At 38.0% G+C, this 17,962-nt stretch overlaps 1 protein-coding gene across 1 annotated transcript; it reads right to left on the reverse strand.

Moving 5' to 3' along the window:
* Positions 1 to 10,089: 10,089 nt before the first annotated feature.
* LOC136747184 (olfactory receptor 1E16-like) lies at positions 10,090 to 11,061 on the reverse strand. Its single transcript, XM_066700138.1, has one exon. It carries the CDS (start codon positions 11,059 to 11,061, stop codon positions 10,090 to 10,092), a length of 972 nt encoding a protein of 323 aa, XP_066556235.1.
* Between the last annotated feature and the right edge of the window lie 6,901 nt (positions 11,062 to 17,962).

Here is a 17,962-nt window from a genome sequence, read left to right on the forward strand (position 1 = left end):
TCCTCATTTCTAATTCTTTTCTCATTATCTATCTCTATTTGCATCTCAGCGACTTTCTCTTTTAATTCTTTTATTGTTGCTGTATTTTCCTCATCCATTGCGATTAGTTTCTTCTCTAATTTCGCACTATATTGACAAAGGATTACGGAAGCTTTATTGGTTTTCTCCCTCTTTTCCTTATTCCACCATTCTCTATGCTGCTTAGGAACCCAGTTAGGATCCCATCCTGCCTTTTCCATCTTAAATTGAAGTTTTTTAAACTTCTCTTGTAGGTATTCACATATAGACACGTCTTGTAATGCCATAATGCCAACCCTATCTTTGCCAACGATGGGGCTATATCGTTGGACTTTACAGTACCTCCGGTTCCATCTGTTTATTGACTGCCACTAACTCTGGCCCTGGCGTACAAGGGTTTCCTTGCTTAACCTGGGGCTCAGTAGGCCTCGTCGTACCTTTCGGTTCCTTTGGTATCTCTCCCCGCAGATCTGTCTTACCTGGAGTTCACCCTACTGTGAACCTCTGCTGTACAGTCAACCTTTCTGTTTGTTTTACCTCAACCTCTCCACAGGTTCTCTTTAAATTACAATCTGAGAGCGTCACACAATCCCGAGATCAAATCTAAATATACAGGGTGGTCATTTTAAAGGTACTCACCCTTGCTTTGGTCCCGGGAGTGGAGGCAAGTTCAGATCCTGTTCGTGACGCCAAGTTGTAGAACCGTGTCGGAAATAAGTGGAGAAGTCGCAGAGACAAAGCAAACAGATCCAGGTCCGTTTTACGATCTGTCCTCCCGTGAAGAGGTGATGGATACAAAAAGCAGATGTCCGTCTTTGATGTGCACTAGGAAGATGCGATCCCACGGTGGTCATTTACCTAGTGTCAATCGCTCATTAACAGAAACATTCCTGCCTTATCTGGAGAAACGATTAAGCCATAAACAAATTCACAGCAGACATCTGTAGGCTATTTCGGTACTGCATAATCTTTCATTACTGACGGGAGTTTCTAACAAATCGACCTTGTTGACCCTTTACTTGTCCTGCTAAATCAAATCTGGTACCAATGCTAGTATCAATACAAAACATTAAATAATTATCACAAAACACTTTCTTCAACTTCATATACAGAGTCTTCAGGGAACAATTAACACAGACAAGAAAGTAGCACCTTTAAAAGCAAAATCTCACAAAGAATGTTTGTAAATGATCTCTATATTTCCATTAGAAATCAAATGTTGTACCCCCTGTTGAACTGTTTAGTGATAGATTTTTTTTAGTTTGAGAAGAATTATATCAGAAAGTTTCTATAAATTAATAAAACCTTCGTCTTCAACAGGTTTCAGGATCTCTGCAAACATAGCCGGCAACATGGGTGCAAGATTGAAGTCTTACGGAATATAAGGCAAGGTCAGATCACCAATCGTAACTGCACTTGAACACAGAAAGTGGAGTTAGTTATTCAACATTCCAAATTATTGTACAAATAAGAACGGTCTGTTGTAATGCACCATGTGTGATTGCCTACTGGTCGTGCTTGCAAATATCCTATTTTATCCACAGGTACAGCATGTAAGGTTGATAACGTGGTAATGTTATTAACCCTAAACTGTAATTAATTTGATCCCCTGCTGATTTTGTACGTTTGCCCACTGACAAAGAAATGATCAGTCTATAATTTTAATGGTAGGTGTATTTTAACAGTGAGAGACAGAATAGCAACAAAAAAAATTCAGAAAAACGCATTTCAAAAAAGTTATAAATTGATTTGCATGTTAATGAGGGAAATAAGTATTTGACCCCTTCGACTTCGTACTTGGTGGCAAAACCCTTGTTGGCAATCACAGAGGTCAGACGTTTCTTGTAGTTGGCCACCAGGTTTGCACACATCTCAGGAGGGATTTTGTCCCACTCCTCTTTGCAGATCCTCTCCAAGTCATTAAGGTTTCGAGGCTGATGTTTGGCAACTCGAACCTTCAGCTCCCTCCACAGATTTTCTATGGGATTAAGGTCTGGAGACTGGCTAGGCCACTCCAGGACCTTAATGTGCTTCTTCTTGAGCCACTCCTTTGTTGCCTTGGCTGTGTGTTTTGGGTCATTGTCATGCTGGAATACCCATCCACGACCCATTTTCAATGCCCTGGCTGAGGGAAGGAGGTTCTCACCCAAGATTTGATGGTACATGGCCCCGGTCCATCGTCCCTTTGATGCGGTGCAGTTGTCCTGTCCCCTTAGCAGAAAAACACCCCCAAAGCATAATGTTTCCACCTCCATGTTTGACGGTGGGGATGGTGTTCTTGGGGTCATTCCTCTTCCTCCAAACACGGCGAGTTGAGTTGATGCCAAAGAGCTTGATTTGGTCTCATCTGACCACAACACTTTCACCCAGTTCTCCTCTGAATCATTCAGATGTTCATTGGCAAACTTCAGACGGGCCTGTACATGTGCTTTCTTGAGCAGGGGGACCTTGCGGGCGCTGCAGGATTTCAGTCCTTCACGGCGTAGTGTGTTATCAATTGTTTTCTTGGTGACTATGGTCCCAGCTGCCTTGAGATCATTAACAAGATCCTCCCATGTAGTTCTGGACTGATTCCTCACCGTTCTCATGATCATTGAAACTCCACAAGGTGAGATCTTGCATGGAGCCCATTCCAGCCTTGTGTAGGTCTACAATCTTGTCCATGACATCCTTGGACAGCTCTTTGGTCTTGGCCATGGTGGAGAGTTTGGAATCTGATTGATTGATTGCTTCTGTGGACAGGTGTCTTTTATACAGGTAATGAGCTGAGATTAGGAGCACTCTCTTAAAGGGAGTGCTCCTAATCTCAGCTTGTTACCTGTATAAAAGACACCTGGGAGCCAGAAATCTTGCTGATTGATAGGGGATCAAATACTTATTTCCCTCATTAACATGCAAATAAATTTATAACTTTTTTGAAATGCGTTTTTCTGGATTTTTTTTGTTGCTATTCTGTCTCTCACTGTTAAAATACACCTACCATTAAAATTATAGACTGATCATTTCTTTGTCAGTGGACAAACATACAAAATCAGCAGGGGATCAAATACTTTTTTCCCTCACTGTATCTGGAGGTTGGACTTCTGCCTCCTGACTGCTTTCGGAGTCCTCCAATCCCCCTTTAAATTGCACCAAGTTTTCAAAACCTGGGAAGTCTCTACCAAGGATTATGGGGTGGGGCAGACTGGGGATGACTCCCACACGTAAAACCAGCTCAGTGTTATTACAGCAAAGTCTGGCTTCTGTGATGGGATAATAATGTACATCCCCATGAATGCATGTTATTCCAGTTATGAAACCTTCTTCCAGTTTACTGGTTTCTACCAAGTTTGGGCATACCAATGTAACTGAGCTGCCCGAATCAGCGATAGCTTTGGCTTCCTTTCCATTTACTGCTATGTCTACAAGGTATGGGGTATTACTAATAGCCACTCCTGTCACAGAAACACAGCCAGAATAACTATGCCCCACGTTACACTCCATAGGCTCCTCATTACATTGTATTGCAATATGTGGTTTTACTAGGTCTTCCAAAGTTGTCTTTTTTTTTTTTTTTTTTTTTTTTTTAAGAATGGTATGTGACTGATGTTATTTCAGCTGTTGATATCCCACTACTGACAGCATATGTGACAAGATGACCGTAGTGGTAGCTTGGGCAGCCACTTTTCCCCAAACTCAGTAACCTCAAACAAAATAAAGCTAAACTCAGAACTTGCAAACTCAAACAAAACAAAACAAAACCTTCTTGAACTATTTGCACTACTAAACACTTCTCCAACCACCATTTCAACTCCACACTTCCTTCCCCCCCCCTGTGCTACCCCAACCACTGGCCTTTTATAGATGACCACCTTCCAGTTCCGGGTCAGAGGGCAACTGCCACTGTTATTTACGCTTCTAGAGTGCCTGGTTCAGAGCTCTGACCAGGACAGTGAACAGCGCCACCTCCCTGTAGTGTTCACACAATGTAAATACATAGCCTCATCATCCATAGCACCCAAACACAACACTAACCCTGCGATACAGTCAATGTACCCCCACTGTACCCTGACTGTATCGAACTCTTACAGCAGAAGTAGTACTATCTGCTACAACTGGTTACCCTGTGATGTTTTGGCTAAAGGACCAATGAAATCAATTTGAATATGAGTCCAAGGATCTTCCAGTGGAGTTGATAGTCTGAGTTTGGATTTGTGTGTGAAAGGTGCAGGACAGTGGTTACATACAGTGGTCATGTCAGCTTTCATATTCGGCCACCAGTAGTACTGTGTAATCTTCTCTAGTGTCTTTTCTACAGAAAAATGATCTCCTACTGGTGAGTTGTGAAATAGGTCAAAAATATCTGGAGCTAATTGTGAGGGAACACAGACTACAGGGTATTCAGATTGTGGAATGTTTACCATGAGGACTTTGTCAGAATCACCTGCACCCACTAGAGTAGTTTTGTGAGACCAAAATGTAGGTTGTGGAAGTGGTTTCTCCTGCAAATGCCAGTGAATATTAGTCTGGATATTTGAATCAAATTTTTGAATCTCAAAAAGAGACTGCGAGTTCACCAAGGCAGAGACATTTTCATTGGTAGGCAATGGGTCTGGCAAATGCCACAGACCACAGTGTCTAGCAGCAAATTTAGCACACGATCAGCTTAATCATTTCTGATATGATGTTCATCTCTATGATCCTTTCTCACATGGGCCTTAACTTTCAAAACAGCAATTTTGCCTGGTCTAGACTAAATAGAAGACCAGATATGTTGTAGTAAGGTAGCATGTTTCAAGAGGCAATCATCGGATGATCGGAAATTGTTTTTGGCATAGAGAGGTAGCAAGGTACATGCAGTAACAACATAAGCAATATCTGTATAAATTTCTGCAGAATCATCAGTTATCCTAAGGGCTTCTAGCAAAGCTGCCAATTCAGAATATTGTGACAATTGTCCTGGACAAGAAAATTTAACAGTGTACTCAGGGAACAATACTGCAAAACCTGAGAGTTCTTACATATGTATGCTGATCCATCAATATACACATTCGGAACCTGTGAACACGGCTCAAAAACAAAACGATTAGGCAAGATATCAGTGTCAGGCAATGGAGACTCATGTGGTTAGTTTACAATCAAGGTCTAAGTCATGTTGCAACCAAAGTCCAATGCGAAAGTCTCTGTGATGAAACTAAAGTATCTGGACTTCAATAACAAGTTCAGTGGTGTATGCGGTGTGTGCAGCACCACTTTGTTCAGTCCTGTAATATAAGTGAAATGTTTCACTGCCCAAAAAGTCACTAACAAGTGTCTCAACACCCTGAAGACACCGGGAAGTGAAGGTTACTGGTTTCAGCACACCATGGCGTTCTTGACAAAGCATGGTAGTCAGTGCTTCTTTGGAGGAGCCCACCTCTAGGTGAAAAGGTAGTGTAGGGTTTGGAGTTAGCAGCACAGTAGCTTGCACCAATGCTTGTTTTAACTGTTCAACAGCTTTAGTGTGGTTCTCTGTCCAAATTTCATTAGTGTAGAAATCTTTAGGCACCTCTTTTCGTAAAAGTTCGTATAGTGGCTTTGCAAAAGTAGCAAACTCTGGAATAAAATCTCTTTGGTATCCCATCAAACCTAGGAAAGAACGCAATGCAGTTCTAGTGACAGGCAAAGACAACATTATGATTAGCTGAACTTTGGCATTGTCAGGTGATTTCCCCTCTGGAGTGAGAGTAACACCTATATATGAAACAGAGTCTCGAAACAATTGCACTTTCTTTGGGTTGATTTTCAAACCTGCTTGTAAAAGGAGACTTAAGTGTTCATCAAAGAGCTGAAGATGTTCTTCTTCTGTAGTTGTAGCAAGCAGTAGATCATCGATGTATTGGACAAGGCACTCAGGTCTGGAAAAACCTTTTATAGCCTCAGCCATCCGCTTGTGAAAAATGGTTGGAGAATTATGCAAACCTTGCGGTAAGCGAGTCCATGTGTATTGTTGATTGTCAAAAGTGAAACCAAATTTTTATTGGCAATTTTGAGCAAGTGGAACGCTCCAGAAACCATTGGAAATGTCCAGCACTGTGAAGACCTTACTGTCAGTTGGGACACGGGACAATAGAGTGGCAGTGTCTCTTCCAATTGGTGCACAAGTAGGTGTCACAGCGTTGAGTCGCTTGTAGTCCACAGTCAGTCTCCAGGATCCATCTGGCTTCCACACAGGCCAAATAGGAGAGTTTGTTGTAGAAGTACAATGTCTTATGACTCCTTGCTGTAACAGAGAACTAATAACAGTTGCAACAGATTCATGACTTTCAGTAGGGATCCCATATTGTTTTTGAAATTTGTGAGGACCATTAATGTCTTCCTCCTGACCCACATTACCACAATCATGCTTATGCCTGGCAAACACATCAGAGTATTTTGCTATTATTTGCCTCACTGCATAATTTTCATTGAATGGAAGCGGTAATTCACCTGGTGACTTAATAGTACATACTGCATGTGAATCGCTAACAGTGTACACATTTCTGCCTTTGTTAAACCAAATCTGATTATTAGCGTAATCAAGTATTATACCTTCTCTTCTCAAGACATCCGAACCAATAATTGACTCACCCTCAGGTAATTATTGTTTGATAATCCCCTATTTTCAAATTACATTTAATACCCTTCATAGCAGTAGTCATGTCTCCCTTAAACCCAGATACTTTAGCTGTAATACCTGTAGATAATGTGTGTGTGTGTGTGTGGAGATTGAGCATGTAGGACAGATACAGAAACACCAGTGTCTAAGAGCATGCATTGCTGTGGGCCTCCATCAACAGCTGCTCTTAAGATCGGCCTATTCCATCTGTCCCGGTAGGGCTTTGTTTCTACCTGCAGGTAGTTTGTTAACTTCGCTAAACAGGACTCTAAGTTCTGTAATGAAGTGCTAGGACACTTTTCTATCGTGTTTTTAATTCGGTCTTTATGTACACACCCGCTTGCCTTCTGACACAGATGCTCCATGTTTGTCTCTGTTTACAGAAGGTGACTTTTCAATCACTCACCCACAATTTATGTGGCTTTCCTCCTTGGAGTTGAAATTACTACCCACTCCTAAGGTTAATGATACAGTTCATACAATCCTGGCTATGCTGACGACACACGCAAGGTTCGTCTTTCAGGCAAGAGTCGGATATACAGCGCTATTCTGTCTAATGCATGCACATTAATACACTCAGAGCAATCCGTGACTTGTAGCAAATATCCGTCATCTCCCCGTACTGGCCACCACTATGTACGAGAATGTGATATGCTTGGTTTTTCAGTCAATCTAAAAAAATAGTTGAACTGAAAACTCATGGTCAATTGGTTTCTCTTTTAAGATTATTTTTAGAGGGAAGATGCGGTCAAGTCACATATGTGCAATAATCATTTATTTCGACAAAAATAGGAAACTAATATAATTCAATTCTATTACTGAAAATAAGTAATATTAAGCTTCTGCTGGATTACAGTAAGAAACAGATAATACCCATTTTCTCCTGTGTCCTCTCACAGGGCAGCTCTAGGTCAGTCTGGTCTGGCAGAAAGGCATCAATCATTACAAATTCAACTTAGCTAAAACATAGCAATTCAAAATACATTTTACAAATTCCAATTACAATTTACACAAGTACAGTAAGAGACTTCCTACATCCTGGACGGTGAAAGCTAAGTGCTGTCAAGATGTAGGGTTACAGACTAGGGCTACGGGAAAGGGGGCAAGGAGGAAAACAATCAAGAATGCGAGGAGCATAATAAGCTGAAGTGATATCTAGCAGGGATAGAGGACTAATATTACAAGTGCTGTTGGAATTTAGAAGTGTGGGGTTCCTTTGGTCTTCTGAACTATCAGAAAAATACATTCTAACAAATAATATCTTACAGTATAATACAGAGAAGACATGTCTTTCCTTCTTAATACAAGCCTGACTAATATGACTTGAGTTGAGGTTCTTTCATTTACCTCTTCAAATTACAGTCCATCATTAGATCCCAAAAGCCTCTCATCACTTTTCATCAACTTCAAGTTATTAAAAACAGAACTGTCATCACTCAGAATTGGTTTTTCCAACAACTCTCCAATGTTCTAACACACATTTGGACACAGCTAATTTTTTGGGTCATTCCTTCCAGATCAGAGCAGCATCCTCTGTGGCTCACCAGGGAATTACAGACAAGATCATCAAAAGTCTAGTCCATGTGGCTAACTGATGGGTGATGCGGTGACACAGTGGTTAACACTGCTCCCATGTAATTCCTGGGACCCAGGTTCAATTCCACCCTTGGTTTCTGCTCCCTCCCTCAAGATTTGATTAGGTGTAGGTTGATTGGCTGCTCTAAATTGCCCTGTAGTCATGTGAGTGTGGTGTATGCAATGAACTGGCATCTTGACCAAGGTGTACCCTGCCTTGTGCCCTGTGGCCCCCAGGTAAGGCTCAGGCTCACTGTGGCCCAGCACTGGTTGAAGTAGGTATAGATTGGTGTTTAATTGATAATGTCATTTTTCTTACTGTTTTGGATCACATTAAAAGTTACCAAGCAGTTTACTGCTCCAAATAATTTGCCCCACACAGCAATGAAAATGCCTGGTTTGTTTTACTTTATTCTTATAACATCAAATGGCAGATACATTTATTGTATCATTTAAATGCATTATTACAATTTTTACATTAGATATAGATAGAAGTATAGGAAATTAGTATAATCAGCAGAGAGTTTATATGTAATCCTGACAGGGACCAGATTATGTCACACACCTGATGCAGCTGCTCTACAGTCCTGCAGAAACTAAACTTTAGCGTAACACAAATATGTTTATGCTTAAGTGTAGCCCGTGGTATTGTCATGTTGTCTTTAATTAAAATTCTGTGAAACCTAAGATGGACTGGTTTGTAACTTAAATGTATTATTTAATATTTGTGTTTTTATGATCAGTAAATGTGACTTGGGATGGAATAACTAGATTCTAAATTAGATCATATATATATATATATATATATATATATATAGAGAGAGAGAGAGAGAGAGAGAGAGTGAGAGCGAGAGAGAGAGAGAGAGAGACACACATCTGCCAAAGGTCTCATTCTTTCTGAATATGTGCATGTATCTTGTTTCTTCTGTAAAGCTTCTTAATTGCTTCCATAATCTCTTCTGTGTATAAACAATAGGATTAATCATTGGAGGAATAACAGCCTTGGCTCAAAGTACATGAAAGACTACAGTTTGCATAGGAAATAGTTCATTCCAATAGGGATCATTCAGTGCCATTAACGTCAGGATTCTGAGTAGGATGACTATCAAGGGAAGCATTGGGGTGTCATGATTACATTAAATTATTTAACAATATGTAAAGAAGCTAGCTAATCTATACCACTAGCACCTCTGATTTCTTGCACAGTACACTGCAAAGTTATATGCAAAGAGGGGTAAGGTCATTTTAATTTAGTACAGGTACTCCTACATTTTCATGTTGCCATTCCTTCCAGAACATAATGTATGTATTACAAAGTTTTCACTCTCAATAATACAGGAAACGATACGTATGCAAAAATCAATACATTAACATCTAAAATGACAGTGTGAGTAAGAGGTTAGATTACATCACAAAAGCATGTTTTTTTATGTTATTACAAATCTTTTGAGTCATAGTTTATCTGTTTTCTGTTTGTTATTTTTGAAAATGTCTTAGAACTACTAAGAATTAAGGGATGGGAAAGATAATTAAATACATGTATGTTTGTTTATTTTTTTTTAGTTGAGTCCATACTGATGTTTAGCAATATACAGTATTTTGTTTTATGAATGTATTTATCTATTTCTCATTTCAATGCTCTCCACCACTGTGGTTCCTATTACACATACATACACCTAACATACACCTAACGACATACACCTAACTTATGTAAATTTGACTTTATGTAAAATGTTCCAATACGCACCCATTATGAAAATTTCAGAGTTACAAAATGTATACATTAGATTTTTCCCTTTGAGTACATGTAACCAGTTGCCAGAGTTTTAGGATGCACTATGAAGATTTAAAACCACATACAAAAAATAAAATTAAATAGCTTACTTTTCCATTGCGTGTAACTTTCTTCTTTGATAAAACATTTTAATGGCTTCCATAATCTCCTGGGTTTTTAATGTATAAATTATAGGATTCAGCATAGGTGGAATAACAGCTGCCAAAGATGTATTTATGATCCTGGCATTGGGATGAACATAGCTGGTAAGTGAGGCAAGATATGTGCCACACAATGGGAAATAAAACAGTGCCACCAAGATGAGATGAGAGGTGCAGGTTTTAAGAGCTTTCCAGCAGCCACTTGTTGAGGCAATTTTTAGCAGAGCAGATATTATGCACACGTAAGATAATACAATTACCAACAATGGGACATAAAACAGCGCTGCAATTGAAATCATTGCAAAGACCAAATTTGGAGAAAAGTCATTACAGGCCAACCGAATCACAATTCCATGATCACAAAAATAGCCATTTATCACGATGGATTTACAAAATGACAGTCTGGTAAAGAAAACAACACCCCCAATTAATAACACAGCTGTGAAAGCCCATGCTACTATTATCATCATAACCATCAAAGTGTTAGTAACAAAGACGTGAAATTTCAGGGGAAAGCATATAGCAACAAACCTGTCATAGGCTAGTAAAACAAGGGTAAATGATTGCATTAAAGAAAAGAAGTGTACAAAAAACATACTGGTCAAGCAGGCTTCATATGTGATCAATGGAGAATCAAAGAGAAATGTCTCAATTATCTTAGGAATTAGTGCTGTGCTGCCACACAGGTCAACTACAGCTAAATGGAAAACAGCCACATACTTAGGGGTATGAAGACTTTGTGCCATGTAAATAATTAACATGATGAATGAATTCCCTATTATAGTTACTGCATAAACAAGGCTCAAAAAACCATAATAATATTTCACATATGGAATATTGGAAAACCCATTGATATGAAAAAAAGAGGGTCGAACAAATGTTCCATTTAGAGAAACTGATGAATCCAATGAGCTCATAGCTTACTTGTTTCTTCTGGTGTTGTTTTTCTCGGATCTGTAATTATAAAAAATACATAAAAATGATTACCTCATTTAATTACTCATCTTGAAAAAGAATGTGTATCTGAAAAAGTTGAAAATAATTCCCTTACTCTACATGCATATAAAATAAAATCCTAAAACATAAACACACTTCTCTCTTTTGAGGATTTTTAATTCTGCCCTTCAGAGGAGTAATATTAAGCAACAAGTCCATGTGCCTTGACATGAAAAGCACTTTGTTACATAGTTATTACATATTTGTAATATAGTTGTAACTTGGTTACAAAAGCAGTTCAATGTTTTCTAATGGTGTCTAGTTTTGACCTTAGTAAAAGAACAACAGCTATAGATTAACATAGAAGATACAGATATTATCAGTGTCTTGTTTAAAGCTCCCACTTTATTTTTAGATTTAAAAATGTAACCTAAAAATGAATGTGATAAAGTAAACATTCACCTCAAAATGAATAATCTCCCTTGATTGATGTTATATGCAGTTCAACAAATGTTTGAGTTGTCTTTATAAATTATAATTCACTGCTTTTTAGTAGTGCTAACATACATTTTAAAATTATGTATTCAACAGTCAAACTGTAGTATATGCAGACTACAGATATGTTCTGAAGGTAATTTGTATTGTACCTATAAGGATACTTCTTGGCTGTATGCATTTCTGAATAAATAATATAAAGCATGAAGTAAAGCCTTGAGTATGCATACTGACACTGAGAGGAGGTGGGAGGAGAGCATAGTTCTGTGACAAGTGTATGTTAAAGTGCACTATACTTTGGGTAATGGTTTCCCACAATATTCTTAGGAACATGTATTATTTTACTTACCTGACTTTAATGGCAGGATTGTGCAGTGCAGGAAAATGTCACAAAATAAAATAAACACATATTACAAAATGTTGTTTCATACAGCTGCAGTTAATGCTTCCTTCTGAATGTTGTAATTTAAAATAAAATTCTACAGCAGCCTGTTTTTGTTGGTCCTGTAATTGCCTCCATCATTTGGATTGTATGTGTTTCTGTAACAACAGACTAGGGCTTTTTATATAGGTCGCAGTGTGATGCTACAATTGACATGAGGGTTGCAGTGCAGAAATCTATTCCAGAGAGACATAAAGATGTTTTTCTGGTACCGTTGTGTGTGGTTGTATCTAAGAATAAGAGAAAAGGTTTTGAGGAGAAACAGTGTCTTAATTATTATTATATTTTTCTTAAGTATGGCCAAAGTTCTTTTAATGATCATTCATTCACATATTGTTTGCTTCAGCAAATCATAGGATAATGAATGGGGGCAATTACATTTGACTAATGGCAGTGTGAAAATGATATTTTGAAGTTGCATATATATTTTCTATGTTTAGACAAAGATACAGTGTGTATTGACACAGTAAAAAATATATTGTACTGTTATATAGAGTATATATTATATATGTTTTACTATAATTACTTTGATTTTAAAATGATAAAATGCCTAAACATTACAAGAAAAAAGCTCTATACCCTTCTAATGTATAGTTTCCCATCTACCACCCAACATTCTCCACCTCCTGCCCCTTGCTCCCTTGATTTTCTCAACTCACTGGACTTCCATTATTATAATTATAATTATAATTATTATTATTATTGTTAATATTTATTTCTTAGCCGACATCCTTACCCAGTGCAACATTACAAAGTGCAGTATATACAATTAGCACAAAATACAGTAAGCATACATCCTAGTTTCAAATCAGCTAAGAAGTACAGACGTAATACAGTTAAGTCCCGGTTTAGATGAAGGAGACATTACAGTAAAATTACAGAAGTGCTAACAGTACATAAGTAAATCAGCAGCATACTCCCTGAAGAGCCGTTATAATGTTTTATATTAATAATAGTATGCAGACTGAGCAAATTAGATTTATCGAGCTAGCGACAGACACAAAGGCAGTTGTTCAGGGCATACCCTCTAGACATTCCTCTCTCCACCTTGACTTCTGTTTATTATGATAAGAGGAACACCCAAACAGATAAATAGCCCACAGTTTCCAGTTTGCTTAGTATCTGTTTGTAGATTTGTTGTTTCTCCAGAGAGGCAGGAGCTGTCTTTGATAATGATTGATTGACAGTTGTTAATGATGACTGTGGGACCAGAGTTCATGGAGTATATCAAAGGAAGCCATCTGGTTTCTGCATCCCACACCTTCCCCCAGGAAGACAACCATGAACAATCCGAAGGCGAGAGACCTGACCTTAAGCAACACTTCTTGGATGCATGTGACTGACCCTGCCCACAGAACCACATCATGCTTTCTATAAAGGCTGTTACATTTTGTTGTTCAGAGAGACTCTGCTCAAGTGGAGAGCTTCCATGTCGGGGCCTTCCAGGCCGGGCATGTTAAATAAATACATTATCCTCTGTGCTTCAAAGACTTCAATTCTTTACTGGGTTCTTCACTTCCATACTTCATTGACAGGTTTCAGTTGCTGCAGCCAATTAGGTTTTGAATCACATCAAGATTTTTCTGCTAACCCACTAAGACCACCATTAATTTGGACCAGATTATCACTTTAATGTACTAACCCTCTTTCTTTGCAACAGAGATCCACAAATGCTGGCACACAGTTACACTCAGTGTGACTGAAACTAATGTAACTAAGGACACCTACACTCTGCAACTTTCTCCTGAACTTTCTGTATGTATCCTCTGGGATGTTTATTCTCAAACAAATGTGTGTCTACACTTGGTATTGTTTTCTCTACCTGTAAATCAATCGCCAGGTTCTGTATGATTTGTGAGCTGTATGTGATTGAATTGGTGTAAAATCTATACATATATATTTTCAGCTTATGTTTGCTTTGATGGTACTTTGTGTTACATTTCTATTGTACTTTAACTATGAGCTAATACAGCTCTGGAAAAAATAACAAGACCACTGCAACATTATCAGTTTATTCTGGTTTTACTATTTATAGGTATGTGTTTGGGTAAATTGAACATTTTTGTTTTATTCTATAAACTACTGACAACAGTTCTCACGAATTCCAAATAAACATATGAATGGAATGGAATGGCTGCCATACATGTAGAGATGCTGATTTAAGAAAAAAGTTGCAGTTGTCTCTTAATTTTTTCCAGAGCTGTCTATAATGGAAAGCTTAGACACTTCCATACCTATAGAAGACAAAGCTAAGGAAATAAATAGGAATAGGTGACAATCCTAAAATAGAGAAAAAGTCCAATAGGTTCCTGACTTTTGAATAATTTAGCTTCATCTTATCACACATACACACACACACACACACACACATATTCCTGACGCATGGAGTTGCATGAATTTAAAAGCTGGCAGTGTTGTTTGTCAAACCACCAGAGAGATAATTCACTGTACCCTTCAGATACAAGTCTCATTATAGCACCGCTGCACCTACTACTACTACTATGGCATTCAAAACCTGCCAATTTCCTTGTCACAGGAACATGACATGAAAAATAAAACTGAGAATAAAGCATTTGGCAAAACAATATAAAAAGAGAGACATAATATTTACAATGATCAACTTTTATTTGATAATATAAAGGAAGGGAGTAGCTTGACTCATAACAATTTGGCCTACTGCACCCAGCAGCAATGCACTCCTTAGACAACAATAGTATTGTGCTATTCTATTGTTATAATGCAATGTTTTGAGACTGGAGATTATTGAGAGTCATCCTTGAGTTGTTGAATGCTAAACAGTTGTCTGTACATTTTGCTCAGTAAACCAGGTAATTGAGAACTGCAAATATGGCTATGCTTCTGTTGCCTTTGTTTGAGCAATTGTGAGCCCTTCTGGCTGTTTCGAGATCCCCCCCTTTTTGGTCTAGGGGTAGAAAGTGTGGGGGGGGAACACGCTACATAAACGTGCCTGCACAAGTGACTGGGGACAGTGTGGTGAGAGGAGCGATCAGTGGGAGACAGATGGGGCCACAGACAATGGTGTATAATAATCAATATTTATTGTTGGGACAACAATAACTGAAGCATGACAAATACCCCGGATAAAACACAATCATTAACAAATACACAGATCCAAAGGGAGAATGAACACAGGGGTGCCAAATCAAATAAATAAACAAAACCCCAACCTACTTAAGTCCTTACGGCAGCACCCACATAGTACACCCAAAAATACACATTGCGCATCCTGCGATGGACTAGCCTGGTGTGTTTCAACAAATGAATATGTAAGCCCTGGGTCTTACCTACCTACCTCACCCTCCCCAGGCTTACTACAGGGATGGGTGACAGTGGGATTGACACAGATAAGATGTACACAAATCAATACAAATTAAACCCACAGGTATAACAATAGCAAATGCACAAAGCACTGAACAGCACAGACAACACATTCAGAATGACGAGCCTCCTGCGGGATGAAATGGGAGGGTTCAAGTAGTCATGGAGCCTCCTCTGATTGGATGACCAATCCACTAAGAATTAAATGTGGTGTCAATGATTATACATTTTTTGTTGAATTTGTTTCTTCCTAAATACAGTGTGCTAACATAATTTTTCTCTCTCTATGTCTGATTATTAGCACAAAACCCCAACCTTGCTCCAATGTGTACTTTTGTTGTTTTTGTTGTAATTAAATATATACACCATATACAAACAATTATAAAAAAAAACTAAAAACTGTGGAAGTTATATTTGTATGAAAGCATTTATTTGTACTGTGTTGTAATCGAGGGGCAAAGGAGGACACTATGGGGAAAGATTGCTTTACTAATTTGAACAGAAGAAAAGAAGTGGCCCCTAAATCTACATTATGTGCACAGTAGTGTTTGTGTGTTGTTTAATTATCACAATAATCATATGGATTCTCACACTATCTCACTAAGAGCTTCTAAGTAACACATTTGATGGGTAAAGACACTGCCTTCCAACCACCAAGCTTCCATTTGTCTAGTGTAGAAACAAGAAAGACACCAACATATAGAAGGATGTAAAATGGTCTATTTTTATTCAAGCTGGCAGGAAACTTTGGACAGGACATTAAACTCTGGCAGCATCACATATCCTTTAACTTGACTTAGTGGAAAGCAGATAGCAACAAACCTGTCATAGGCCAGAATGACAAGGGTAAGTGACTGCAGGGAGGTAAAGAAAAGTACAAAGAACATGTTGGCCAAGCAGGTTTCATATGTGATGAACTGAGAATCAAAGATAAAGGTGTGAATTAATTTAGGAATAAGTGCTGTGCTGCCACAGATGTCAACTACAGCTAAATTAAAAACAGCAATGTACTTAGGGGTATGCAGACTTCCCTCTATGTATATAATTAACATTATGAATGAGTTAGCTAACAGAGTAACAACATACACAAGGCACAAGAAGATATAATAGTACTTCACATAAGTAATGCTGGAAAACCCATTGATATAAAACCAATGTGGATGAACAAATGTTGAATTTTGAGTAATTACCAAGCCAGTTAATATTAATCTATAGCAGGTGTGGAAAATCTTATTTCATTCTGAGGGAAACTAAGTGTAATTAAGTAGGAGTTCAAAGATGGTAACAAATATATAATATTATATGGAAGTTTTTATATAACTATGTTAATATAGGACAATAAACTAATACATTAAAAACTGCTTATTAAGTAGCAGATTCAATTGATATGTAAGACATTCTCCTCAGCTGTACTTCTTTTACTTATATCTTTATACATTCCCCCTTTGTTGACCTATTTTTAATAAGTCAATCATATCTCACCTGTGACATTAAATTATCATAAAAAAGTAATTTCTAGGAATTGTGACCACTGAAAGAATATATTTCAAATACTCACCTTAAATTGATGCTTCATACTTGTCTACAAAAACCTTCTCAGTACTGAGTGATGATTAAAAGAGAGGAGAGCCTTTTATAAAGTGATTTATTACTCCATGGTGCTCTGAGTTGCTGACATTGGGGGACATATAGCTGGGAATCATCTCTACAGTGACACTCACTGTACTCTAAAGAAGGGGATTTGCTAATGGAGATGCTCGTACTTGAAACATATAGAATGTAAATCAAACAAACAAAAACAAAGAGTTGTCATCTCACTCCAGGTCTATTGAAATTGCAATTTAAATTTAGGCTGAGATTAAATTAACACTTTAATCACTGTGCACATTAATGCTATTTAAAACATGGCAAACTATGATCACAACATGGTTAGCTTTGAGGTATACTTTCAAAAATCAAGGACAAAACAATGGCCTACAATTTAAGAAAAGCAAACCTTGAAGGTATGAGGTGGCACTTAGAAGAGGTAGACTGGAGCACACTGGATACCGATTCAGTTGAAAATGGATGGTTATATTTTAAGAACATACCACTTGAGGCTCAGGAGAAATTTAACTAATTGAGGACCAACAAACATTGGCCAAAATGGTTAAATAAAACTATGCAAAAACATATCAAGAGAATGAAAATGTTATATAGCACATACAAAAGGGATAGAGATTAAACTAAATACAAAGAATATGTTGAACTGCAAAGAGATCTTAAGAAAGGGATTAGGAAAGCAAAGAGGCAAATAGAAAGAAACATAGCTCTTGGATGTAAAACTAATGCAAAGAGCTTTTTTCAATACTACAACAGCAAGAGGTCAATAAAGGAGGAAATGAAACAGATAAAGGGCAAAAACGGAAGTATCTTGGAAAATGAACAAGATGTGGAAAATGTTCTAACACATCACCTGGGCCAGATGGTACATTTCCAACAGTACTTAAAGAAATTAGGGAAATTATTTATATGCCGCTAACTCAAATATTCCAAATGACACTTAGAACAAGGGATGTGCCAACTGACTGGATGATGGCAAATGTCAAACCAATCCACAAGAAAGG

This window comes from Amia ocellicauda, chromosome 3 (assembly GCF_036373705.1).
Source record: "Amia ocellicauda isolate fAmiCal2 chromosome 3, fAmiCal2.hap1, whole genome shotgun sequence".
In the NCBI taxonomy this organism is placed as follows: Eukaryota; Metazoa; Chordata; class Actinopteri; order Amiiformes; family Amiidae; genus Amia; species Amia ocellicauda.